Here is a 27,696-nt window from a genome sequence, read left to right on the forward strand (position 1 = left end):
GGATAGTTAGGGAATTTGAGATGAACATATACATACACATGCTATATTTAAAATGGATAACCAACGAAGACCTACTGTATAGCGCAGGGGACTCTGCTCAGTGTAATGTGGACAGGAGGGGAATTTGGGGGAGAATGGATACATGTCCCTTTGCTGGAAATGGAAAAGGAGGAAGGGAAAACATCTTGCCCTGTGGTCACACTGCTGCTGTCATTGTTTAGCCCCTAAGTCGTGTTCAACTCTTTGCAACCCCATAGACTTAGCCCATCAGGCTCCTTCATCCATGGGATTTCCCAGGCCAGAATCCTGGAGTGGCTTGTCCTTTTCTCCTCCAGGGGATCTTCCTGACTCAGGAATCGAACCCGTGTCTCCTGCATTGGCAGGTGGATTCTTTATCACTACACCACCTAGGAAGCCTCGTGTGTGTGTGTGTGTGTGTGTGTTTCCTTAACTAGGTGTATGTTCCTGAAGGTTCCTCCATCCACTGGCTTCATGAGTCTGGCAGTTTCTTGGACAAGATGGCTACCCAGACAGTCTGTCTCCTCATGGATGTTTTATTCTGTCTCCTGAGACTCACTCCTTAGCAGCCTGAGCTTGTGACCATTCTTTTGCTTCTCTCTCCCACCCTACAGTTGCCAGATTTAGTAAATAAAATTACAGCATGTCCTGTTACGTTAGAATTTCAGACAAACGATGGTTATTTTTTTTAGTATAAGTGTGTCTCATACAACCTTACTTGGCCCTGACTCAGTGGGATCCTCCAGTGACAGATATCACTGAGCCTTGGAAAGCAGGGAGCTCCATCTCTGCCCCTGAAAGTCCCTCTTGGGGTTCCCCAGGGAAGACGGTGGTTCGGGCAGGTGCACCCCAACCTCCCTTCCCGAAACTTACCTCTCTCCTATCCCTCGCTGACCCCAGGTCCCAGCCTGCCCAGGGCTTTCTGTGAGAATCTATAGAACAAAGCCTTTTGGGTGGGAGCCTCCTCTTCCTCATGGACTATCCTTTAGCCCCACCCAGCTCACTGCTCTCCATGTTCTAAAGAAGATGGGAGCACTCAGCCACCCCCACCTTCTGGAACCCCAGTTCTGTGATGTTATCACTCTCCTGGAAATACTCTGGTCTTAACCATGCAAACTGGCTCAGTCTTGAGGCCAAACCTGAGGCAGAAGCGGCAGATGGGCCTGGAGGGATTGGTGACAACTGTGATGAAGACCACTGGTGGGACAGGGTAGAGAGGGCGCATTGTTTTGTCTGACTACCTCCTTCGCTTCTGTGCACAGTAACACCTTTGAGGGAACTCCTTCTCCCATGGGTTTTAGGTGGTCTGCCGGTCACAGGGCCCTGCCCTCCAGGTGAGAGGGTTTGTGCATGCCCCAACCCATGTATCTTGAACTGAAACTAAATGGCGAGGCTCAGCTTCTCACAGGAAGCCTTCAGGTGTGGGGCCTGAGACTGCTTGGAATCTCGCGGATACAGCCCATCTGAGAGAATAAGCCTCCTTGAACAGGGAGCAGAGTCCAGACAGGACTCTTGTCCAAGCATCCACCACTTCTGCAGCCTAAACTCACTTTTGCCCTTCCTGCAACCCTGTGATTCAATAAATGTCCTTTCTTGTATAAACATGTTTGAGTTGAGTTTCTGTCACCCATACAACCAAAAGAGACCTGCTTAGTAGAGGTAGGATGGAGTTAACCATCCATGGAATGGTGACCTGACAACATGTCACCTCCCCATGAAGGACACACATCTTAATGTCATTTGTCACCAAGAAAGTCTAGGAGACATTTCCACCAACTATAGCAAAAAGGAAGGGCTTCCCAGGTGGCGCTAGTGGTTTAAAAAAAAAAAAGACACCTGCCTGCTAATGCAGGAAACATAAAAGACACAAGTTCGACCCTTGGGTTGGGAAGGTCCCCTGGAGGAGGGCGTGGCAACCCACTCCAGTATTCTTGCCTGGAGAATCCCATGGACAGAGGAGCCTGGCAGGCTACAGTCCATGGGGTCGCAAAGAGTCAGACACGACTGAAGCAACTTAGCAGCAGAAGCATAGCAAAAAGGAGGCAAGAGAAAGTTTTGTTACTGATGCTCACTTCACCCTTGAGACAGGGTGATAGAGTCTACCAGAAAGGAAGTAGGAGGAGCTTTCTAAGTGGGCAGTGATGCCCTGTACCCTCCGTCTCTGGACTTACCTCCCTAGCGGGGCAGCAGCACATTGCATCTTGGGATGTAAAGACAGCAGAAGTTTTGTTGTTGTTCAGTCGCTCAGTCATGTCCGACTCTTTTCGACCCCATGAACTGCAGCACGCCGGGCGTCCCTGTCCTTCACCATCTCCTAGAGCTTGCTCAAACTCATGTCCATTGAGTCAGTGATGCCATCCAACCATCTCATCTTCTGTTGTCCCCTTCTCCTCCTGGCTTCAATCTTTCCCAGCATCAGGGTCTTTTCTAATGAGTCAGCTCTTCGCATCAGGTGGCCAAAGCACTGGAGCTTCAGCATCAGTCCTTCCAATGAATATTCAGGACTGACTCCCTTTAGGATTGACTGGTTTGATTTCCTTGCAGTCCAAGGGACTCTCAAGAATCTTCTCCAGCACCACATTTTGAAAGCATCAATTCTGAAGCTCTGGTGGAGGTTGAACCCTGGGAGGAGGGCATTCTCTGGGTATCACTTTATGCAGCACCATTTGTGGCCAAGAACTTCCCTGGTGGCTCAGAGGTTAAAGCGTCTGCCTCCAATGCCGGAGACCCGGGTTCGATCCCTGGGTCGGGAAGATCCCCTGGAGAAGGAAATGGCAACCCACTCCAGTATTCTTGCCTGGAGAATCCCATGGACGGAGGAGCCTGGTAGGCTACAGTCCATGGGGTCGCAAAGAGTCGGACACGACTGAGCGACTTCACTATTTGTGGCCAAAACGGATGACCCAGATAACTTCAGATGATCCAAGTAACCTCACCTGTGCAGAATTAGAGCCCTGGATGACAGGAAAGGCTTCCATAGTCCAGGGCTACATGCTGAAAATTGGGCCTGCAGGCGAGGGTCTCCTTGCAGCATGAAGTCTTAGAGGAAATGATGGCAGCACTCCTAAGGGGACCATAGGGACCCTCCAGCCCCACTCATCCCCAGCTGTGGCAGACATGAGCCCTGGATGGATCCCTACCCACTCAAGGCACTGGCACATCCAACCTGGGACCCATGAATAAAGTCTGGGTGTTGTAGCCTGGGGCAAGAAGACATGGACGCCATGTATCACTTGCCTAAATAAACATTTTCAAGTTATAAATCAAGCTAACAAGCTGTTAAATAAAATATTTTCTATCCTCATATTCTGAAAAACATTCCTTTAAAAGAATAAAATTTTAAAATGTGTATAAAGCTATGTGTGTGTATGTGTGCTCAGTTGGGTCTGACTCTGCGGATCCAGGGACTGTAGCCTGCCAGGCTCCTCTGTCCGTGGAATTTTCCAGGCAAGAGTACTGGAATGGATTGCTCTTCCCTACTCCAGAGGATCTTCCTGACCCAGGGCTCAAACCATGTGTCTTGCATCTCATACATTAGAAGGCGAATTCTTTACCACTAACGCTGCCTGGGAAGCCCATATGAGGCTATGGCTTATATTAATATATGACTGAAAGTTAGCAAAATGTCAAAGATCAATGAATTTAATTTTTATTCCACATGTCTGGATGTTCTGTTAATGGACTAGTAATGTTGGGATGAATAATAAGCATATACATAATTCATAACGGATTAAAACTCTTCCATGAAATTTATTTTCCTATCTTCCTTTCAGCACAAACACTAGCTATATTACTATTATCAAGACTTTTAAATATATTTAAGAATTAAAAACATAATTATATTCAAAGTACATAATTTTAATATATTTTTATCAAAAATATGAATTTATTTTAAAAAATGTATTAATTTTTTGTTTTCCAAAAAGTTAGTTTCTTTAAAATATTGAAAAGTATCTAATAATTTGAAAGTCAAGGGCTTTCCTGGTGGCTCTGTGGTAGAGAGTCCAACTGCCAAGGCAGGAGACTGGGGTTCGATCCCTGGTCCGGGAAGATCCCACATGCTATGGAGCGACTGAACCTGTGCACCACAACTACTGAGCCTGTGTTCTAGAGCCTGGGAGCAACTACTGAGCCCCCCACACCCTAGCGCCTGTGCTCCCCAACAAGAGAAGCCACCGCAATGAGAAGTCTGTGCACTGCAACTAGAGAGTAGCTCCCACTTGCCGAGACCACAGAAAAGCCTGAGCAGTAACAAAGACCCAGCACAGTCAAAAATAAATAAACAAATAAAATTATTTTCTCAAAAGTCAAAATACAAATTAGAATGAATGTATGTTAAGTTTTTATATCAAAATTACAGAGATCCATTTTATTTTACTCTTTGAAAGTTTAACTACACTTTACTAAGTAACTTTGAGTTTTAACTTAAATTTTATTTAAATTATAAATTTAATTTAAAACTTAAAGTAACTTTTCAAATTAAAATGTCAAAATTCAGAAGTCTAACATTTAATGTCCATCTTGTTGCCAATGTAAAGAATTAGTATTATATTACGTCTAAAGTCTAGACATATATGAAAACATAAGAGTAATGTGTAATGTGAGTTTTGCAATATTACAAACAATTCCTCAGCTTTTTACAGCTGAGGTAAATACTGTACTAATCCATGGATACTTCCAGAACCAAGAATAGGAACACAAAAATAAGAAACTGTATGCTCACCACTACTAGCAAATGATATCTCATTGTGTTCAAATCTATTGCCTTCAGGCTACCTAAGAGGAAAGCTCTGAAGAGTTAATTAATTCGTCTTTTCTCTTACCTAAATACTTATCTGCTCAAAGCCTGTCTGGACTTCAAAATAGTGCCTAGCAAGAGCCATTAAGCTTTCACCAAAACATAAAACAGGAGCTATATTGTAACATTCAATAAAGCTTTTAAAATGGTCCATATAAAAATATCTTAGAAAAAAAAAAAGGCTGTTGTCACACACTTGGAAGTCCTCCAAATCATGAGCAGAAAGGCATGTGGAAAACGATGAGACCAAAAAAGGATGGATGTGGATGACAAAGATCAGAGACTTAAACTGGGACAAAGACAACAGAGCTGAAAAAGGTGAGTTTGCAGATCTGACATGAAAAGACAGCCACCAATGAGACATATTCAAACCATATATTCATAAGGCTGAATTTTAAAAATTATTTATTTTTATTTTTTTTGTTTGCACTAGGTCTTCATCGTTGTGTGTGGGCTTTCTCTAGTCACAGCGAGTTGGGGCTCCTCTCGAGTTGCGGTGTGAGAGTTTCTCATGGAGGTGGCTTCTCTCGTTGCGGAGCACAGGCTCTAGGTGCGCGGGCTTCAGTAGTTGCTCTGTGGCATGTGGGATCTTGCCAGACTTGGGATCAAACCTGTGTACCCTGCATTGGCAGACGGATTCTTATCCACTGGACCACCAGGGAAGCCCAAGACTGAGTTTTTTATTTTATTTTTAGGCTGTACTTCACCCCACAGAAAGTATACCTTCTCAAATACTTCAGGAATAGTTACAAAACTGATTATAAACCAGGCTAAAACTATTACCTCAAATTGTCCCAAAAGGAGGAATTACATCAGCTCCATACTCTGGCTACAATTTAAAACCTTCAATTTCTTATAACTTTAAAGGAAACACATACACAGACATACATACACTTTTTCTCCCCTGAATAATTATTGGGTCACTGGCAAATTATTAATAAAATCTGGAGTAACAGCTTTCTAAAATGAAAATTACATTAACATATCGTGTCTGAAATTTATTTAGAAGTAAATCCATAGTCTTAACTGCTTTCATTCAAGCAAAACAAATTCAGTGTTTGACTCAAGAAGTTAGAAAAATTAGAAGAAAAACTTTCCCAAGGAAATCAGAAGGAAGCAAAGCATAAGAATAAAAGCATAATATGTTTAATTGAGGGGTTCCCTGGCGGCTCAGATGGCAAAGAATCTGCCTGCAATGCAGTAGACCCGGGTTTGATCCCTGGGTGGGGAAGATCCCCTGGGGAAGGGAATGGCTACTCACTCCAGGATTCTTGCCTGGAGAATCCCAAGGACAGAGGAGCCTGGAGGGCTACAGTCCATGGGGTCACAAAGAGTCGGAGAGGACTGAGTGACTAACACTTTCACACTTTCATATTTAATCGGATTCAGGGGAAATGTTGGGTGACAAGTTAAAAATGGAGTTAAGAAATATCAACGAGAGAACCTGCATATTATGAGTCCCACTTTGGACTTTGGATTCTTCTCTGTGGCACTAGTGCAGTGTAAGCTAAATTCTTCAAAGTTTCTGGAGTAAATTTCTGTACCTGCAAGGACAGGTCACTCTCAAGCTACAGGTCACCACAAAACTCAGTAGGTTGATTATCCAAGAAGGTAGAATAACTGAAGGTTCTAGAGCTTTGTTACTTCAAAATCATTGCCAAACATTTTCTCTCATAAAATCATATTCTGACCCAAGAAGGCCTCCAGTGGAACAAAGAGGTACCGTTGCCAGCTGCTGGCCCTGAAACCATGGGTCACGGAAGGAGACTTCTGTTTCTGCTCAGGAAAGTGCAATGGAAGCTTCTAGATTGCTCTGTGAAACACAAGATGAGTCAAATACAAACATGCCTTGAAAAAATCAAGTACGGACCTCAGTGAGCTCATAAGCCTGCGTAATTAACATTTATTTATTTACTTGGCTGCACCCGGTCTTAGCTCTAGTACGATGGATCTTTGATCTTCTTTCCAGCATGTGGGTTCTTTTAGTTGAGGCATGCAAACTTAGTTGCAGCTTGTGAAATCTAGTTCCCTGACCAGGGATTGAACCTGGGCCACCTACATCGGGAGTGCGGCATCTTAGCCCCTGGACCACCAGGGAGGTCCCTGAGTAATTAATAGACTGGAGAAAATTCCACAGTGGTCCCCACCATACACACCACTCACATAATTCAAAAAGTAACATGCCACCCTAACAGTCAGTCCTCTGAGAAATGAATCCACTGAACTAAAATCTGCCTGTTTCCACCTTCTCTGCTCCATCTCAGTGCCCATGTGTGATCCACACAGCATGTACCCTTCTGCATGGAGTGGCCTTTGGAGACAAACCAGCCAAAGTTTCTGGCAAAGAACTGGGCTCATGTAATTTCATGTATAGGTAAAGCCCTTGACCACATCATTGTATGTTTTACTGTTCTCATGCATGAGCATCTACTTGGGACTTATCTATTATTTTATTACTTTCCTTCTGTTTCTTTTCTATATGATAGTTAGGGCATAATGCTGCTTTTTAAATTTACCATCTCTCTGAATGGATAAGCACGTTAGTGAAAAGAGAAGAACTGTTGGTTAATTCGTTGAATGGGTAAATTTCAAAATAATTATGCTGAGTAGAAGAAGCCAGACCAAAAAAAAAAAAGTATATACTGATTTCATTTATAGAAAACTCTCAAAAATGTGGACTAATCTATAATTTTTTTTAATTCTAGAAAGCATGGGGGGAATTCCCTGGTGGTTCAGTGTTTAGGGCTTCACGCTTCCACTGCAGGGAGCAAGGGTTTGATCTCTGGTCAGGGAACTAAGATCCCACGTGCCTTGTGACATGGCCAAAAAGATAAATAAATAAAAAATTTTTTAAATTATAGAAAGCAGAAAGCAATCATTAGTTGCTTGAGGACAGGGAGTAGAAAGGGGGACAAGGAAATCTGAGGGGAGTGATGGAGATGTTCACCATCTTGATTGTGATGATGAGCATGAATATTCACATACATCAAAAATTATCAAATTGCACCCTACAAATATGTCATTTATTAGATAGCGTCACCGACTTGGCAGGCTACAGTCCATGGGGTCGCAAAGAGTCAGACACAACTGAGCGACTAAGCACAGCACAGCACAGCACTGACTCAATGGACATGAATCTGAGCAAACTCTGGGAGAGGGTGAAGGACAGGAAAGCCTGGCGTGCTGCATGCAGTCCACGGGGTCACAAAGAATCGGACGTGATTTAGCGACTGAACAACAACCTCAATAAAGTGCTTAAAATCTTTAAAAGCTATTATCATTACACAAAATGTATTTTATGACGAAGGAGTTCTAGGTCTGTCATGGTTGAAACCCCCAGCATCGGGAAAATTCAGAAATGGGGGAAAAATTTTTCCACACTCCGATTCTCAGGCCAACTCTCTGTGCAATTTATCCAGTGGCCACTAGGGGCCAGCAACAGCCCATGTACAGGAAGTGGGGCTGCAGGGGTACCAACAGTTAATTGATTGATTCATTAATCAATCCATGGGGTCCTAAAGAGTCTGACACGACTGAGAGACTGAACCACAACAAAAAATTATTTATTAGCTGTATTTTTTTATTTTGCATTGCTGCATATTCCCAATACCTCTCAGGAACTGGCTGTTGTCTGTCCCCTGGGGAAGGTACAGCAGGCATTGGTCCTGCTGTAGATGTCCAGAGAGTGGCCAGCCTGTCAGGCACAGGGAAAGAGCCACAGGTAAGAGGAAGAGAGGGAAGAGGGAAGTGGCAGGGCTCACTCTAGGAAAGCAATTGGAGCAGCAGGCTGTATGCCACTCTGGCCAGCACAATCCTACAGGCAGCATGGATGGGGAGCACCAGCAGGTTGCAGGGTTCAACCACGCAGGTGGGACTGGGGCAGAACTCCAGTGCCCAGGGGGAGAAAGGCAGGACCCTCATCCTCATATTGGGCAGGTAACCAAGGCTAGAACTCAGACCAAGGATCAAAATCAGAAACCCTGGGACTTACCTGGTGGTTCAATGGCTAAGACTCTGCGCTCCCAATGCAGGGGGCCTGGGTTTGATCCCTGGTCGAGGAATTAAAACCCACATGCCGCAATTAAGACCAGACAGCCAAGTAAATCAATAACAAATATATATATTTGTTTAACCAGAAGCACTGAGTGTTAGCTAGGCTTAAATTGGGGTTGAGAGGAACAGAAAACCCCAAATATCACTGGCTCAAACTGAGTAGAAGCTCATTTCTCTCTCATGTTAAGACACCCCGAGGGAGTCAGTCTGCTACCAACAGGGTGCCCCATAGTGCCAAGGAGATGAAAGAGAGAGAGAATCCAGTTTCCCCTGTCTTGTTCCCCTATTTTCAGTCATGACTTTGCTCCTTGGCCCAAGATGGCTGCTAGGACTCAGCCTTTCCTTGCCATATTCCAGGTAACAAGAAAGAGGAGAGGAAGGAGAAGTACAGGCTCCTTTTTTCGGGCATTTCCTAGAATGGTGCAGACTACTTCAATTACATTTTATTGGCCAGAACCTGACCTAGCTGCAAATGACAATGGGAAATACAGTCTTAGTTTCACACATTCATGAATGGGCCCAACTAAAAATCAGAGTCTATAAGTGAAAATCAGAGAACATGTGTCCAGGGACTCAAAGTATGATATAAGGCAGAGTGAGCAGGGGGCTCACACTTAGACCCAGGTGCTGGGGTGTAGCTGTTTCCATCTCTGCTGCCCTAGGTCCCAGGGTTTGGGTGGAATAGGGTCACATGAATTCAGCTGTGGGGAAGGAGGTGTTGAACCCAACCCAACCCTGGGAGGCTTGCCCAGGCGGGAGGACTTGTGGGTCTATACCACCCCCTGCCCCCTGGTGCTGAGTGTCCTTGGGACCCTCTGCCCAGCCCCTCCTCTCCCACGTCTGCACCCAGACCCTAGACAATGCTTTTGGCTCCAGGCTTATCCCACTCCAGTCCCTCTGATGCAGACAAAAACCACACACAGCCCCTAGCACACAACACCTCCCACTGCCTGGAAGGCCACACTCCTCCTCCTCAGGTCAAGGCCCAAAGCTGTTGTCCAGCCCCCTCCCCGCACCTCCCTCCATGTGACGGTGGTCCCTCAACAGTGCTCCCTGTTCCTTTCTCTCCTTGGCTCTGTCCCAAGTGCCTTCCATTCTCTGGGCATCCACCTTTCCCATCTTCTCCCTGGGTAGGGTGGGGTCTCCTCTCTTCTCTGAGCACCTGACTCGCACCACCCTCTAGCTTTTCAGCACATCATCTCAGGTGTTCAGGTTTCTAACACAAAAGCCTGTCACCTGCAGGCACTCTCAGCACCTGGGAGGAGGCCCCTGATGGGCATGTGGTGGGGTGAGGCACTGCCGGGGACCCCTCACCTGCTGTCCACAGGCAGGAGTGGTGCCATGGCTGTGGCCTCCTCCTGTTTCCTGGCACCGGCCTCTTTGGGTACACACCCTGAGGACCAAGCCACCGTGGTCTTCATTCCTTAACAGGCGCCATGAAGAGCCCGGCTTTGGCCTCCCAGTCCAGCCAGGACAGCGTGGTGGAGGAAGACCATGTGCCCCTGCAGCCCCTGGAGTCCCACTGATGGACAGAGGAGGGAATCTTTCCAGTCCCACCTTCTGGCTCTGGGGCTCCAGGGGTCTTTGGTGGGAAAAATGAATAAATATTTTCTGTGACTAACTCTCCTGGAACCATTAGCTGAGTAAAGGTACTGGGCCCTTGGGCTGGTCGGCATCTGCCATTTCTCTGAGAGTTTACCTGTGTCTGGGGCCGGGCTGCTCCCGCTGTCTCCTGGGCACAGAGACCCTCACCTGCAGCCCCCCAGCTGCCCTCTTTGGGGTGCAGGCAGCTGGCCGAGGCGCTGTGCCTGCTGTCACCGCAGAAGCGAGGTGGTGGACACAGGCCAATAGGGCCACCTTTACCCCAGCCTCCAGACACCCGCTAAAATCACCTGCAGGACGTCTCTCAGCCTGCTCCTTGGCTGAACTTCATTCATGCTGTGATTACCGATTCCTCTCGAGCAGTTCCCACCCCTGCAAGCCGGAGGGACCTCCCTGGGACACAAGAGCAAGGTTACCCCGGTCTCTGAAGGCTCTCTGAAGGCTTGCGAGGCTCCGGGAGCCCTGGGGGTCCCTAGCCAGCATCCCCAAGCATTTCCGGACGCCTCCTGGTTTCCTTGGCACTTACACTAAATCCTTCGCGCATGACGGTGGCCCTCGTGGGTGTCTGACCCCTAGGCGTGGGTCCCTCTAGATGCCCCCCTCCCTACATTAAAACCCCACGACAATTTCTAAGAGCCGCTCAGTAACTGATGGGTCACCACCGCGTTTCCGGCATTCTCCCTTGCGGTCCTGTGTGTTCGTTCACAGGACGTGCGTGGACGGACTGAATGTTTTTTAAGTGGCCAGACCCGAGCCTGTTCCCACGCTGTGGGAGGGAGGAAGGCTTCACCGCTGGTGAAACGCGGACGCGGCTGGAGGAGTCCCGAAGGAGCGGGGGGCGGGAGAGCGGAGGAAGGGGAGTGAAGGGGGCGGTCGGGGCGCAGGGGCTGGAAGGGCTGGTGCGGGGAGGGCAGACGGCCCCGGCCCCCAGGACTAGGAGCGGTAACAGTGTGTGCACGCCTGCCGCGCGCCAGCCTCTGTAGGGTTTCCAGGGCGTGATCGCATGTAACGCGCAGAACCATGGTCTGTAGCCTCAGCCGCTCCACCTTCCAGAGAAGCAACCGGAAGCTCGCGATGACCGAATCTCTACTCCCGACCACCCGGGGGCGGCGCAGCGGGACAGTCTCCAACCAACCAGCGCGCTCTGGCTCGGCGCACGCGCCCTGGGACAAGCCGCGTGCCTGTGACCCAGAATTCTCTGGCCTCGGAAGAGACCATGAGCTCCGCAGGAGGGGGAGTCCGGCTGGGGCGGTGGCGTCTGTGCCGTTAAATGGACCGGAAGTTTCCGTGAGTCTTTGCCAGGATTCCCCTCCCATCGCTGAGGAGTGGAATGTTCCGACTCCTTAAGGCGCTGGGACGCGGGCTGTCTGGCCTTTCTACTGCCGGTGTCGTGAGCTGTGCTGTGTACTCAGTTAGATCTTATCCGCGGGCGGCGAGGGCGCCAGAGCTTGTCTAGTTTCTTGACCGATGTTCCCAGGAAGCGTAACTGGAGCGCAGCGGGCGGCTGCGCCCAGGCGGGCCTGGGGGCGGGCGCCTTGGCCCTGTGCTCATATCTGGGGACCGAAGATAGAGGAGCGCGTGCATCTTTGTCCGGCAGGGCCTCCGCGGTCTGGGAACCCCTCCCCCCGGGCTCGCGGCCGGGAGTGAGTGACCCCGAGAGGACTGAGTAAGCGGAGCTGCCTGCACCCGAGGGCGCGGGGCGAGGCTCGTAGGGTGCTCGCGAGGGAGGCTTGCTCGGCTGTCCTGATGATCTCGTAGGAAGTGCCGTCAGAAGCGATAACTGACGACTTTTACGTTTATCTGATGCGGTCGCTGACACCTGACGCTTTAGGTGCCCGTAGCTGCCAGAGTCTGCCCTAAATGCACGTCCTGATCCCTGTTTCAGATGGCGGCCCACTCGTTTTTGCAGACGGGAGCAGCAGCTCTCCTCGAGGTAAGAACCAGTCTCTGGACTTAATAACGTTAACTTAGCTGTGTCTAAGGTTCTTCCACCCTTAAACGCACGGATATTGCCTGATGACTTGACGTTGTCACTTTCATGCGTTTGATATAATTATGCATGGCCTTCTTGGCGTGTTTGGGACGGATAGGTTGCGGCCCCTAGCCTGAAACGAGTTATGTCTAAACCGCATCTGTGTTCAGAAACAGATGCCTTCAGGCAGGTTTAGCCAAAGCCCAGGTCCCTGGGGCGGTATTAGGAGTGGTGAGGTGCTTGGCTGCTCTGATGAGATCACTAATAGGAAGTGCCGTCAGAAGCGATAACTGACGATAAAGTTTCTCGACTGACTGCAGTCAAGGCATCCTCACCAGTTGCCGGTGCCCAGGAGTTGGGTGGTCTGGACTATGACCCATAATTTCTATATTCACCCAGGTTGCCAGTTAGTGAGGCATTGCCAGCGCGTGATCACCAGCCACCGAGTATGGGAGACAGGACCGAGGTGAGTTAACTTTGGACTGTGGTTGAGGAGGCTGAGGTGTTTAGTTAAATCATGAAGTTGCTATTGGACCATGACCTAGTACCTTGACCTTTATCGACAGAGAATCTGAGAATGATTTTGGTTCCTGTGTGGACCAGATGGCAGAGTGAGCCCAAGAGTTCCTTTTTATGTCTTGTTTGTAGAGTCCTGAGCAAACTTTCTGCTCTGAGATGCTCTGAAAATCGAAAGCCTTAGGTGTGTAATGTTTAAGATAATGTGACTGAATGGAAATTGAAACATCTAAAGATAGCAGTTATGACTCAGTCCCTAAGGACTCTTGAGGGGATGGATGTGCGTTTGTATAGTTGTGGCTGTCTATCCACAGGTGCCTTATTCATCCCTCCAGGGTCTGAGCTCTGAAGAGTGACCAGCAGAGTTTTAGAGCCGGCAGCAATGCCAGGAGCACCCCAGCCCAAGACGAGGTAAGACCTGATCTGGACCATGACCGTCTGCATGGTAGAATGGATGAGCAGCTAGTTTTGTTAAAATGGTCTTGCAGAAAAGGATGTCAATGATGAGATCACCCAAAAGAAGCTGGAATTACCGGCAGATTGTGTAGTGGTGAACCTGTGGTTTTCTGAGGATATCTTTATGCTGTGAATGACTGTTCTGGGGAGTATAAAGTAAGATTCACTGACACTTAGTTTCCTTGCAGGCTATGCTGCAGCACGGGCAGAATTTAGAAGTCGCAAGGACCAGTGGCAGCCATCAACTTGGACTCAGAAAATACAGGCTTCAACGTTTTGTTTTGTGCTGAGTATCAAAGGGACATTCTTACTGTGAAAAAGCCAAGAAATGGATTTGGCAGCCATTTTTTAGGACAGTGGAGTCATTAAATTCATAGTTTCCTAGTATTGTCCCTTAGCAAAAGTAGCTTTTTTGTACATATAAATATTGTATGCATTTGTTATACTGGGTGAGAGAAACATCCTGAAATTTGTATCTCCATGCAGTTATCATAGATGTAATAAAAGGATGCTCTTTGGTATTAAGTTCTTAGAAATGTGTATTTTTGAAAAAAAAGTCAAGTCTGATCACTGCTCACAAATATTTTTCCATCTTTAAGTCGTGTCGATATTAGTGGTCCAATGAACTCCTTGTAACCTTCCCTTATGGTCAGTTTAAGGTGTTTTCCCCTCTTGAGACTTAGGGCAAAAATCCCAAAGCATTTAAGGCATCTGTACACAGTCCCTGTTCCTCTGGGCTCTGTCCACTGGCATGAGCTTCCTCTCTCTTGAAGCCCCAGTCTGTAAAGGTCTTCGCTCCGTGGCATCAGATTAGAAGCTTTACTAACACTCTGTTTACCTGAGGGGCCCTGGTTCACGAATATCATGGGTACCTGGGATAATTTTCTCCAATTCAGCAATCAGCTGGGCTTTTTGACTGGGCTTGAATGGATCGGGCTTGGGTGTGGGGAAGGTGGGGTGGAGACGTGCTTTTTTCCCCCTCCTAGCTGTGGTTGCTCGGAGGCACCTCTTTGTGGTCCTGGGGTTTGGGGAATGTGCTCAAGTTTTGGGGACCTCATGGGAAGGAATTGTATGGGAAATGGTCCTTTTGAAAGGAAGCAAGGCTCACTGTGGCCTCTACCCTAGCAACAATCACCCATGGGAAGGTCTGGTAATAGGCATAGAGGATGGGGTTTGTTTTCTGAGTGGGTTTTATATTTTGTACATGCGCCCCAGGCTTGCTAGGCATACTGCCCTAAATACTGGCGGGTTTAGGGAATAGCTGGTCCCCTATAGCTGGTATCCTGGGTAGGCCCTGGGATCACATCACAGGCTGAAAGATGGACCTTGTAGATGGTGGGAAGTTTGTTCCAAGGAGCCCAGGGCTCCATAAGGAGACACCTTTCAGTCCAGATGGGGAGGGGACTCCTGGAGTCTGTCTCTAGGAGCCAGTCCCCTCCCCTAGCCCTTGACCTGGGGTATAGTCAGCATCTGGCTGAGGTTTGCTGGCCTGAATATTTGTAATTCAAGATTGGAAGGTCCCGGGTTAGATGGAGGGCCCCTGCTACACTCCTTTCCTGGGGGAGAGCTCTCCCGATTCACAGATTCACAGTAGCTCAGGCTTCCAGCACCCCCAACCCGCTGCACCCACAGGTCTAAGGAGGCTAGGTGGATTCCTTTCAAGCCAGGGATGAATTCTCAGGAGCCAGAGGCATACATGGGTAGACAGGGGAGATGGAGAGGACCAAAGAGGAGTTACAGTGCTCCTTTCCCAGATGGTTCCATCCGGCTTCCCATGGGGGTGGGGGGAGGCGCTGCCCAGGCCCACTGTGGAGCTCCCCCCACAAGAGCCCCAGCCTGCCTCAGCCATCCTATCCCAGGAGGAGTGTCTCTGGCCCACACTCCCCTGTCATGTCTGGGTTGCACCTACAGTTTCCCTGCCCTCCTGGTCTCTGGTGGGGGTTTCGGGGCCCCCTCCGGGATCCTCTGGGCCCAGGGCCTCGTCCTGGGTCTCGTGCCCAGCGCCCGGGCCCTCGCCCAGCTCCAGGATGGTGGGCAGGTGGCCCTGCTTGGGGGAGCGCTTGCGTAGGCTGAGCAGAAAGGGCTGGGGCAATGAGAAGATGTCCACGTTGTTGCCCAGGTCAATCCACGTGACGTTGGGGAACTTCCTGGGGTCTCTGAGGGCGTCGGTGAGGTCGCGCAGCAGGGCCCGTGTCAGCCGGTTGCCGTTGAGGGCCAGCGTGGTCATCCGGGGCAGCGTGCTGAGCGCCGGCAGCAGCTGCAGAACCATGTCATCCGTGAGGCCCGTGAAGCCCAGCTCCACGCTGTCCACCTGCTCCCCACAGCGCTGCAAGTAGCTGGTCACCCGCTCCAGGTCACGAGAGGTCAACGGGATGCCCGACAGGTCCACCGTGTTGTCCGGAGGACTCCCAGCCAGGACTGCCTTGAGGCTGAAGGGGAGATGGGACAGCAGGGTTCAAGCGAGAGCAGCAGGCTTTTCTCGGAAGGCCGAGGTGGGTCACCTCCAGGAGCCAGTCTCCACTCAGCCCTGTGACTTCAAGAGGCCAGGGACCTCAGGCCCCTTGCACTGCCCCACCTCTCAACCTGGCTGCCCAGCGGGCAGAGGCTGAGGGACCCCAGAGGAGGCCCCAGTGAGTAAGGGTACATTCAGCAGCCAAACATCTGGGTCTGCCCTGGATTCCTTTCTTCCTACTCATGTGACCTCTAGATCCTTAACCTCTGTGCCTCAGTTATTTAGCTGAAAAATGGAGCCAACTGGGTACCACGGGTTGTCATGTGAAATAGGAATGCATTCAGGACTGTGCCCTGTAGAGGATGTGGCGAATGGGCGAGATCCCTGCTCCACCCAAGAGAGATATAAGATCTCGGGGGCCCCTCCTTCAAGACCACCTTCCAGCCAGAAGGAAGATCCTTAGGGAGAGCTCTCAGGAGCGCAGGCGGGGGTTGGGGGTGGGTGCAGGGGCCCGGAGCCTGGTGGGGTCTGCTCTCTACCCGCTTCCACTCCCCACCTCCACCATCCCTTGCTCTTCTGCCCCGCCTCTTGCTTTTCTTGCTCTGGACCCAGATCTCCTGGTCTCCAGGTACCCAGGTAAACCTCAAGGCTCCAACCCCAGGAAGACAGGGAGGTGGAGGGGCCCCAGCTCGCAGCTTGGACTTCCTGTTGGCCTCGTAGGAGAAAGAACCAGGCCAAGGTAAGAACTCGGTAGGAGTTCCAGCAGAGGGACCACAAGTGCAAAGGCCCCGAGGCTGGTGGAACTCAGCGTGTCTGTGAGCCAGCAGGAAGGCCAGCCTGTGCGGGAGTGAGGCTTCTGAATGGAGAGTGGACTGAGCGTGCCTGGGCCCTGGGGAGACAGAAGGCCCTGGGTCCCAGCAGAGCTCACAGCCCAGCTTCTTCCTATGCAACCAGCTCACGAATCTCCTGGCCTTCTGGGTTCCACGTGTCCTGTCCTGCACTCTCCCAGCTTGGCCTCACCTTGGCCTGGCTGGAGCCCCCTGTGCCTACTTCCTCCCCCTGGGAGGGGCCCTGAGGAGTCTTCCCCTGGCTTGAGAATGGGGGCGGTGTCCGGAAGGGAAGGGGGACCAAGGCTCTTCTCCGCTTCCCCTCCCATCCCGTCTGCAGGAGCTGGAGAGGAGCCTGCGCACCAGGACCCCAGCCATTCTGCCCCATGATTCATCCAGAGTATGTTCCCCTCCGCTTCCTCCTATCACGCTGTCCTGACCCTGGTTCTGTGTCCCCGTGTCCCCTCTGCCCCCAGGGTGCAGGCGGCCACACAACCCCTGAGGGTCCTCACAGCTGCATGAGCCAGGGACGTGGCTGGGGTCTGGGACCCTGGCAGACATCAGGAAGGCTGGTGATGGGTGGGGGGAGTGCCCACATTCAGCCCCCACTGCATAGACCAGGGCCTGGCTGCCAGTGCCTCTCAGGGCTCATGCCCACCTGGAATGGCCCCCCACCCCCGTCAATTCCTCATCTCGGTCTCCTGCAAACAGCTTATGTCCTCTCCCCACTGCCCTGGGAGGGGGTGCTGCACCCCCCAGGCCCAGCCTGGCACAGCTGACTGGGAGCTGCCCTTGTAGGAGGAGGCTGGGCGGGGGCGGGACTCACCAGGCCTGGGGCTTCCTCTTCACCAGCCCGCGGTGGCGCCTCCACTGGGAGTGGGGGCTGAGGTGGTACGTCAGCTGCCGGCACAGCTTCTCCATGGCGCCCAGTGCATCACCCTCCTGCAGACCAACCACAGGTCCCTGAGTCACTGGAGCAGGTGGGGAGCCAGCCCCCTCCCCTCGCCTCCCACCTCTGCCAGACCAGCACAGCCACCCTGGGCTGAGCTCGGTGTGGAGACCTGCTGCGCTGGCCCCCGGTGGCTGCCTGGAGCAGGGGGAGGGGTTGCAGACTCATCTGCACACTGCTTTTAGTTTCTGTGAATTAGTTGCTGTCGTTGAATAAACCTGAGATTTCTATAAGAGCCTGATTCCAGGTGATGTGACAGGTGACCCCTTAGCCAGGGTCACCACGGTCCCTGCCGCCTCCCGACGCCCAGGGCTGTCCTGCTCACTGGCTCTCCTGACAAATGCCCGCTGGGCCCCTCCCAGGTGCTGAACACTTGCTCTGGAAGCTGGGAGCAAATGTCCTTGCCCTCATATTTCACACGGCAGAGGACAGTGACATCCTTTACCATGTCTCTTCTGCCCACATCAGCAGTGGGAAAATGAAGGAATGAAGGGCCAAGTCTTCCCCAGCCCAGTTCATCCCCATTCGTTTCCTGTCTAGACCACCAGCATTTGAGCTCGAGACACTGAGTGTTATGGCTTGAACTGTGTCCCCCCAAATTCTTAAACCGAAGTCCTAATCCCCAGCACCTCAGAATGTGGCTACATTCAGAGACAGGGCCTTGAAAGAGTAATTGAGATAAAATGAGTTCATCGGGATGGGCTCTAATCCTATATGACCGGTGTCCTCATGAGAAGAGACCAGAACACAGCTGTGTACAGAGGAAAGACCACGTGAGCACACAGGGAGAAGACGGCCGTCCACATGCCAAGGAGGGCAGCTTCAGAAGAGACCAACCCTGTTAATGCTTTGATCTCGGACTTCCAGCCTCCAGGTCTGAGGAAACACATCTGGGCTGTTTAAGTGGTATTTTTGTCATGGTAGCCCCAGCAAACAAATATGCTAGGTTAGAGGATGCAGAGGGCAGATTTTAGAGACTCCTGCTCTGTCCAAGGCAAGTCAGTTTAACAGAGAGTCTCTGGCCTGAGAGACTGAGCGGCCCACAGCCTGTATGCTCACTAGACGGTCCAGGGCCAAGGACCAAGGCCACGAAATGCCAGGTGTGGATGCAAACCCACTTGCAGATGGCAACGCGATGTGGTGGGTCAAACATTACAGTGGCCAGTGCCCAGTGGGTCACCTGACACAGAGTGGGTGCTCGGTGAAGACCAGCTTGATTATTACCATTATCATCATTACTCTGCTAGCAAGAGGCAGCACACAGCTCTCCCCCCTCATCTGCTGTTTGGCTTTCCGAGGATTTCGCTACTTGTGGTCAAACTTGGTCAGAAAATATTAAGTGGAAAATTCCCGAAATAACTCATAAGTTTAAAACTGCGCTATCCTGAGTAGCATGACGAACTCTCATGTTGCCCCGTTCTGTCCTGTTGGGGACATAAATCATTCCTTTGTGCGGTGTAACCCACATTGTATATATTAGCTATACCATTAGTACAGAAAACACAGTTTTATACAGCTTGGTACCATCTGTTGTTTCAGGCATCCCCTGAAGGTCTTGGAGGGTTTCCAGGTGGCACTAGTGGAAAAGAATCTGCCTGCAATGCAGGAGACTGTAAGAGACTCAGGTTGGAACCCTGGGTCGGAAAGATCCCTTGGAGGAGGGCATGGTAACCCTCTCCAGTATTCTTGCCTAGAGAATCCCAGGACAGAGGAGCCTGGCGGGCTACAGTCCATAGGATCGCAGAGTTGGACACAACTGAAGTGACTTAGCACACACACATGAAGGTCTTGGAACATATTCCCCAAGGATAATGTGGGATCTACCATATTGAGCAGTTAGACTTGATCCAAACTGTGTGGATTCAAATCCTTGCATCGTCACCTCCTGTGTGACCTTGGGCAAATCACTTGACCTCTCTGTGCCTCCAATCCTCATCTGTAAAGGGTTAAGCAGGATGGGGGAGCAACCAGCTCATGTGGGGCCATATGGAGTTTGAGGGGCCTATGGGGCCTCCAGCTGGGGGATGTGATTGGATTTATGGGGCTGAGGGTGAGGACAGGTCTGGCCTGGACACAATCACCAGCATCTGATTAAAGCCCTGGCCATTGAATGAGCAGAGCAGGCAGACAGAGGGATCCGTCAAATAACAGAGGGGCAGAGGGAGGGCCCAGGGGACATGAAATGACGGAGAAGGCTTGGCCAGAGAAGCAGGAGTAAGCAGAGCCCTGAGCACCAAGGAGAAGGGGGCTGGTGGACTCAGACACCCCACTGGAGACTCCAGTGAGGAGGTGCTGGCCAGCACAGGCTCAGGGATGGTGGTCATGGTGCTGGCCAGGGGGAAGGCCAACTTCTAGGCCAATGGGAGAAGGGAGGGTGGCATATCTAAGCCAAGGGTCTGCACCTGGGATCCTTTCACAATTATTTATTTGGCTGCTCTGGGTCTTAGTTACAGCATAGGGGATTTTCAACTTATGATGTAGCATGTGGAATCTTTAGTTGTGGCATGCGGGATCTAATTCCTTGATCAGGATCAAACCCAGGCCCCTTGCATTGGGGACACAGAGTCTTAGCCACTGGATCACCAGGGAAGTCCCCTGTCCCTGGGACCCTTGCACACCAGGATCACCCAGAGCTTTAGAGAACACAGCTGCCTGGGCCATCCCCAGCGATGGGTGGGCACTGGGACTTTTAACACCTCCCCCCTGCCTCAGCTGTGATTCCCCTGTGCTGCCAGGTGGACCAGTGGGGTGGGATGTGGTAGTCTGCCCAGTATCACCCCCGGGACCACCCGGGCTATTCCAAAATGGAGAAATGAGCTCCTAGCTCTAAACTTAACCTCTGATCACTTCTCAGGGGTTCCAAAATTGGGGGCCACAGACTGTCCCACAAACTTCTCGGCCAGAAGGAAGAAACAGCAAGTTCAGTTCTGTCTTGTCTGACTCTTTGCAACCCCTGGACTGCAGCATGCCAGTCTGCCCTGTCCATCACCAACTCCCGGAGCTTGCTCAAACTCATGTCCATTGAGTTGGTGATGCCATTCAACCATCTCATCCTCTGTCGACGTCTTCTCCTCCTGCCTTCAATCTTTCCTAACATCAGGGTCTTTTCCAATGAATCAGTTCTTCGCATCAGGTGGCCAAAGGACTGGAGTTTCAGCTTTAGCATCAGTCCTTCCAATGAATATTCAGGACTGATTTCCTTTAGGATGGACTGGGTGGATCTCCTTCCAATCGAAGGGACTCTCAAGAGTCTTCTCCAACACCACAGTTCAAAAGCATCAATTCTTCGGCGCTCAGCTTTCTTTATAGCCCAACTCTCACATCCATACACGACTACTGGAAAAACCGTAGCTTTGACTAGACGGACCATCGTTGGCCAAGAAACAGAAAAAGAGGCGGCAAAGCACCCGCCGCAGTGCGCCGACATCGCCACCAGGGGGCAGCCGCGCACAGGGCGAGGCCCCCAAGCTGGGCCTGTGCTCTTGTTTACCAAACAGGGACCGGAGATGTGGTCAATTTGCAGGGGGCCTGAGGCCGAACGTGAGCCGGCGTCGTCAGGGGTTAGGAGCGCCTCCGCTTGTCTGGACTAAGATTCAGTGACTTACATTATCTACTAGACACTGGGCACTGCCTCCGGCTTCGCCTACGTCCCAATCCTGTAATCACAGTCATGGCATGAGATGGGTGCCCCTGTAATCCCGCTTGACAAACGCGGAAACAAGAAGTCGAGGGGACGGCAGGCCAGGCGATGTGAAGGCTGGCATCAGGACGCAAACCCCGCAGTTGCTCTGAGGCTGGGCTCTGCTCTGCCCTCAGGTGATGAATCTTTCTCCAAAGTGAGTTCAAGGTGCTTCTATCCTTCGCAACTAGGAAAGACCCAAGCAAGCTCACTTAAATTTTCCCACTCCAGGCCTCTGCCTGCAGGAACAGCTAAGCAGGACTGGCCCAGCGGTAGAGGAGGAGGAAGGAAGCGGGGAGGAAGGAGGATGCTGGCCCTTCTCCTCTTACTCTGAAAGCCGTGAGGCCCAGCAGCCCCTCTGTCGGACCAGACCCCACCTCCAAGCCACCGCTGACGGTCCAGAAGGGGGCCCTGGAATCCTGACTTTAGACAAGACTCCTCGGGGGCTCAACCCTGACAAGTCAACTCAGGAGCCCTGGGCAGCCCTGAGACATGGAGAGAGGAAGTGGGGAGGGGGGCGGGAGCAGAGGTGGGGGGCAGATGTCCGTGCTGGTTGGGGTCCCAAGGCCTCTTTCCAGCTTGGCTGCCGCTGGGCCCCACGAGCCCCCTCAGTATGGGAAGGATAAGCCCTCTTCCTGGCTTGAGGCAGCCCGCATGGGCTTCTGTTACTTGCAACAGAGTCTTAACCCACAGCAGAGGTGCCAAGGCAGGTTGCGGAATCTGCTCTATAGGTTTTCCTCCCACCCGTGGAAAAGGAAGGAGGGGGAGGGGTGTGGCACAAGTTGGGGTGACTGGGCACCTGCCCAGTGCTGCTGACTGGAGGCCCCGGAGAAGACCCTGCTTGAGGGGTTCACTGACCTGTCAGGGGAGAGGCCCATGGCAGACCTGCAGGCCCCTCCAGGCGGGGTCAGGCCCCTTCCGATGCCATCTACTGTCTTCACTCCCGACCCCAGGGCTGTAACAAGCAGAGCCTTCCAACACTGCACCCAAGGCTTCCTCATTCATTCATCAAACACGGCTGCCCTGCCTACTGTGTGCTGCTCCAGACACTGAGACTGTGCTGGGCTTTCCGTCTACTTCTCCCCACATCCACTCTCTGTTCTCTGTGCTGGACAGGCTGAGCTCTTACGGACAGAATGCATCACCGGCCCTCTTGCTCCTGACTGCCACTGTGATCAGCTAATGGGAGGGAAGTCAGAGGGCAGGAGAGAAAGGCCTGGGATTAACTCTTCTTGTTCCTGCCCTGCTTCAGTCAGCCTCCAAGATGGCCCACGGATGCCGGACTCCTGGTCGTGTACAGCCTCCTTCCACCTGCATCAGGGCTGATCAGGCGATCCACTATGGCAGTGACAGCATGTGACATCTGAGGCTGGCTCAGAAGACATTGTGCTTCTCCCTTGCTCTCGGGCATCACCCGCTCTGGGATAAGCCGGCTGCCCTGATGTGAGGAAGCTCAAGCAGTGGACGGGCCGCGGGCAGAAAGCTGAGGCCTCCTGCCATTAGCCATGGGGGGTGCGCCATCCTGTCAGTCCCCTTCCAGCCTCCAGATACTTGCAGCCTCAGCCAGTGTCCCGAGCCCCCAGCTAGACCCCGAGCTGCCACTGTTCCTGAATCCCCCGCCTACAGAGATGGTAAAACGAGCCAAGTCCGTTGTTTTAAGCCACCACGTTTTAGGGTGATTTGTTATGCAGCAACAGAAAACACAATAAAGTATAAAAAAGAAAAGAAAGGAAGAGCAAAAAAGAAGATACAGGGTGGTTTTGGGAGAGGTGTTCTCCCGGCTCCAGCAATACAGCTCTGCCCACAGCCCTTCCTCCGTAACGACTTCCTGCTGCTGGTCTCCGGTGTCTCAGCAGCCCCGTTCCATTCCCTTCTTCCTGCCCACAACCCTGGAAATGTCCCTTATTGTTGCTATTCAGTCGCTAAGTCAAGTCCACCTCTTTGCGACCCCATGGAGTGCAGCACGCCAGGCTTCCCAGTCCTTCACCATCTCCCAGAGCTTGCTCAAACTCATGTCCATCGAGTTGATGATGCCATCCAACCATCTCAGCCTCTAATGCACAGTGGAATGTGTCACCTACTTGTGCTAGGAGCAGGATGACTGTGAACAGGCAGACACCCTCTCTTGCCCCTCCAGAGTTTATATTCTAGTGGGCAGAGCAGACACTAAGCCAACAAACGCGTAAGCAAGATAATTTCAGAGACGAGTGAGTGGAATGAGAAAATAAACGGGGCGTGAGGTAGAGGCTGATCAGAGACCTACTGAAGGGAGGCTGGGCAAAGAAGGCCTCTGAAAGGCAATGCTTAGGCTGAGTCTGAAAGGAGGAGGAGAGCTGGGGCAGGAGGCAGCAGAGTCCCGAAGGTTTCAGAGAATCTGGATGCCACAGGAAGAGAGGAGCCTGGGGCCTAGAGCGGAGTGGGAGCGATGGGAGCGGAGATTCAGGCCAGGCCAGAGGAGGGGTCTGTGAGTTCCTTAAACCACCGCCCCACACAGAAGGCTTTTCAGGAGGTACCTGGTGACACAGTTTACCTCTGTACACGAAGGGCAGAGAGGGCACGGAGGCAGGAGCGGAGCCCAGAGTCCAGCTGGAGGCTCTTCCAGCAGCCTGAGGAGGAGGGCCTTGGACATGGCCCCGACACACTAGAGAACTAGGACTGCTGTGGCCGTCCCCTCCCTGCCCGGGTCCCGGCCTGGACTGTGGAGCCAGCGGAAGGGGAACGGATCTCCCACCCCGAGGGGCTGGGCCGCGCCCACAGAGCCTGGAGAGCCGCGGAGCCAGGCAGGAAGTGGACGTGAGTGAAGCCGGTGGGTGTAAAATGACACTCGGTCCAGAGAGGAAGACCAGTGGATGTAGTGGGGAGTGTGGTGAACTGAACGGCAGGGAGGCCCGTGGCTACCCTCACACAGCACCTTTGTGCAAACTAGACAGAGCTCACCTCTCGGTGGACATGGCCCTGCCCCTGTGCCCATGGCTGGTAGGCAGAGAGAGGGCTTGGACTGAGCTGTCTCCTCCCACCCCACCCCTTCTGTGCACGTGTCTTTGTGCAGGATGCAACTTACACAACTGTACATGGCGGCCCTGGCCCCACACAACAGGGGTGGCTACTCAGTTCCAGGCCTCCAGGCCATGAAGAGTTTCCCCATTTTCCAAGGGCAGCCAATATGGGGATTGTGTGAAATACTTTTAAACATTGGCAACGAATCCAGATTTGATGCACCTTGTGGGCCGAACAAAGCCAGCACTGAGGGTGCAGGCGTGTAGCCTCTACCATGGACGCTGGGCCTCAGGTGCCTGCACGAGGGGCCTGGGCAGCATTGACCAGCCTCCCACCCCGGGCACCGGGCTGTTCTGCCCAGGAAGGCACCCGCCTCACACCCCAGACCTGGCTGGCTCAGACCATGGCTGTCCTACCGGCTTGGGGCAGTGGATGTAGCGCGCCAGGCTGATGATGAGGTCATGCGTGATGGGGTCCACCAGGTTCCTGAAGCTGGCGTAGCGGTACAGGACGTCGTCCAGCGAGGTCGACTCCATGCCCAGGTCCTGCAAGAGGGGAGGATGGCCAGAGGTCAGCAAGGCCCCCCGCCCTGCCCTGGAGCCCCACCTAGCACAGCCGGGGCGGCCCGTGGAGGCGGGCTTCAGTCCCTGGGGTTGCAAAGAGACACCACTGAGCGACTTTTCACTCTGTGTGGCAGGAAAGGCTGTGAAGGCAGGAATTGGAATTTAGACTGTCCATATGTGCATGAGAGACCACTTCCCTCTTGGGGTCTGTTTCCCCATCTGTGAAATGGACAGATGGACCATGCTTAGCAGTTACCCAACCCGTGTTCCAAGGGTCTTGGGGCTGATAAGACAAGAGGGACGCTGAGGGTCAGCAAGTCTTTGGGCTCAGCTCTCAGCAGAGCCACTCTGCTCGCTGTCCTTCAGTTTTTTTATTTTTATTTTTTAAAGGCAGTTCTGTTGCCAAAGTCTGAAAAACCTGGACTGGATGGCTGCTTGGGTTTCTTGGGTTCCTACCATCCCTGCCCTATCTTCCTACCCCTATCCTCTCCAGGCCAGTAGAAGTCATCCCATCCTGGAAGGACCAAGAAAACCCGACCTGCTATCCCAGGACGCCGGGGCAGGTGTGGGAGGATGTAAGCTGTCATTTCCCAGAGGCCCCCTGCCTCCAGGGCCACGACGTCCCTGTCCTGGCTGTCAGTCTGGACCCCTCCCAGCCTGCTGACAGTGGCTCCGTCTCTCCGGGCAGCTCTTATCTGGAGTCATGAAACTGTCGCTGGGGAGGGGGCTGAGGGTGGAAGGAAGGAAGGGGGTGGGGAGGGGGTCTCCCCAGGAAGGCAGACGTGGCCCCGATCACGCGCTCTGGCTAAGTGAGTCACAGCCACCCCGCCCTGTGAATTCCAGCTGGGGTGGGGCTCCCGAGGTCCCAGGGCACCGTGTTATGAGAAGCTGCAACAGGGAAAAGCCAGACGGGGCCGGAGAGAGGCTGCTGCACTTTTATTGCTTTATTTCTTTACTTCGACCCCACCTCCTGGAGGAGGAAATAGCCGCCGACTCCAGTATTCTTGCCTGGAGAACTCCATAGACAAAGGAGCCTGGTGGGCTACAGTCCATGGGTCGCAAAGATTCCAACATGACTGAGCGACTAACACTACACTTTCAACCCCACCTAGGTCCATTGGTGCTTGTGTACTTCAGAGCACCTCACACATCCTGAGGACCTTGGGCCACGTCCGGCATTCCTGGTGTCCTCTCCATGTCCCCCACCAAGCCAGTGTGCTGGAGACAAATGTGTCATGACCGCACTGACAGTCCTACTGACCCTGCCCACCAGGAACCTTGACACTCTGCTCTGGCTGCATGTGGGGGTGGGGGGTTGGGGAGTGGAAGAATCACATCCACATGCGGCTCCTCCAGGCTGCCCTGGGCATAGCTTTGGCCTGGGAGGGGCTGGTCTGCTTTGCAAATACCAGGCAGTGAGGAGAATCCTCGCTTCCTCATTATGGGTCTAAATGGTGCCATCTCTAGGACCTGTGCATGTGAGGTTCCTCATCAGGAAACCTGGGCACATCAGCAGGTACCCCGGAGTCACCACTGTGGGCCGCTGGGCACAGAGAGTGTCTCTGGCCTGGGACCAAGCGTGCCAATGGCCAGCATGTGCCATCTCGAAGAAGTGGGGCCTCCACCTGAGCTTGAAAAACCAGGTTTGGGGATTCACTCCAGTGGGAAAGGTGAGGGGTATGGCTTTCCAAAAAGCGAGCAGAGATTCACACAGCGTTTCTCAAAGCATGAGGGGCAACCCTCAAGACCCTTTCAGGGGTTTTGTGAGGTCCTCTTTTCCAAATTGGCATGATGTACATTTTCTCTGTCGACTTCAACCAAAACAGCCTACTGCAAGAGACCAGACACAGAGCAGCAGGTATGAGGATTCAGCTGTCTTCCAAGCCAGCCACACACGAAAGAGATTCACAAAACCATGCAACAATGTGGCTCTCTTCACTGTATTTTTTCTTTTAGAAAATATATTTTCACAAAAATTTACTTCTTTCACATGCAAGCTTATTAACTTTATTTTTATTTATTTTTTTTAAAAGAATGTCCTCTGGGCTTAGAAACATCAAAGTCTTTTTTTTGAAGATTTTTTTTTTTAATGTGGACCATTTTTAAAGTCTTTACTGAATTTATTACAATATTTCTTCTGTTTTGGGTTTTGGTTTCCTGGCCATGAGGCACGTGGGATCCCAGCGCCCCGATCAGAGGAGATGGAACCCACACCCCCTGCACTGGAAGGAGAAGTCCCAACCACTGGACCACCAGGGAAGTCCCGAGCTTATTAATTTTAAATGAGTGAATAAATAAATACTTAAAATGTTTATTTTGATTTCTTCTAGGTAGACAGCCTTTATTAGATATGACCCATACACAAAAAACCTCTTTAAGGCCCTCCATAATTTAACGAGTGTAAAGATTACTCAAGAAATTAAAAGTAGAGAATTCCCCGGGAATCCACTGGTTAGGACTCAGTGCTTTCACTCGCATGGGCTCAGGTTCAATCGCTGGTCAGGGAACTAAGATCCTGTAAGCCACATGGTGTGGCCAAAAATAAATCAATAAACAACATTAAAAACAGAACTACCATACAACCCAGCAATCACACTTCTGGGTGTATATCTAAAGGAGATGAAAAGATACTACCAAGGAGATGTCTGCATGCCCATGTTCACCGAGGAGTTACTCACAACAGCCAAGTCAGAAACAACCTAAATGCCCATCAGTGGATGACTGGATACAGCAGATGTGGTCTATATATATACAATGGAATACTATTCATCCACAAGAAAGAAGGAAATCCTGCCATTTGCAACAATGTGGAAG

The 27,696-nt window shown here is 51.7% G+C and overlaps 1 protein-coding gene, 1 long non-coding RNA gene and 3 other non-coding genes across 7 annotated transcripts in view; 4 read left to right on the plus strand and 1 right to left on the minus strand.

The window, feature by feature from the left end:
- The first annotated feature begins 11,843 nt into the window (after nucleotides 1–11,843).
- Nucleotides 11,844–13,940, plus strand: LOC145543188 (uncharacterized). Its single transcript, XR_014080530.1, has 5 exons — nucleotides 11,844–12,137; nucleotides 12,357–12,404; nucleotides 12,843–12,909; nucleotides 13,295–13,370; nucleotides 13,604–13,940. It is a non-coding gene; the product is annotated as an uncharacterized LOC145543188 (long non-coding RNA).
- Nucleotides 12,211–12,277, plus strand: LOC145543982 (small nucleolar RNA SNORD49). Its single transcript, XR_014081210.1, has one exon. It is a non-coding gene; the product is annotated as a small nucleolar RNA SNORD49 (small nucleolar RNA).
- On the plus strand, nucleotides 12,689–12,759 carry LOC145543980 (small nucleolar RNA SNORD49). The gene has a single exon (XR_014081209.1). It is a non-coding gene; the product is annotated as a small nucleolar RNA SNORD49 (small nucleolar RNA).
- On the plus strand, nucleotides 13,458–13,531 carry LOC145544028 (small nucleolar RNA SNORD65). The gene has a single exon (XR_014081252.1). It is a non-coding gene; the product is annotated as a small nucleolar RNA SNORD65 (small nucleolar RNA).
- The window catches only part of LRRC75A (leucine rich repeat containing 75A), a 61,479-nt gene continuing 47,719 nt past the window's right edge, over nucleotides 13,937–27,696 (minus strand). For all 3 annotated transcript variants that reach the window (XM_081583907.1, XM_081583906.1, XM_081583905.1), the window contains 3 exons: nucleotides 24,736–24,864; nucleotides 17,521–17,636; nucleotides 13,937–15,844 (listed from right to left, as the gene is read on the minus strand). In XM_081583907.1, coding sequence (XP_081440033.1) covers nucleotides 15,304–15,844; nucleotides 17,521–17,636; nucleotides 24,736–24,864 — 786 coding nt within the window. In that variant the 3' untranslated portion in view covers nucleotides 13,937–15,303. The remainder of the gene's footprint in view (nucleotides 15,845–17,520; nucleotides 17,637–24,735; nucleotides 24,865–27,696) is intronic.

Source organism: Giraffa tippelskirchi, chromosome 3, assembly GCF_054371585.1.
Source record: "Giraffa tippelskirchi isolate mGirTip1 chromosome 3, T2T-mGirTip1v1.2.pri, whole genome shotgun sequence".
Lineage (NCBI taxonomy): Eukaryota > Metazoa > Chordata > Mammalia > Artiodactyla > Giraffidae > Giraffa > Giraffa tippelskirchi.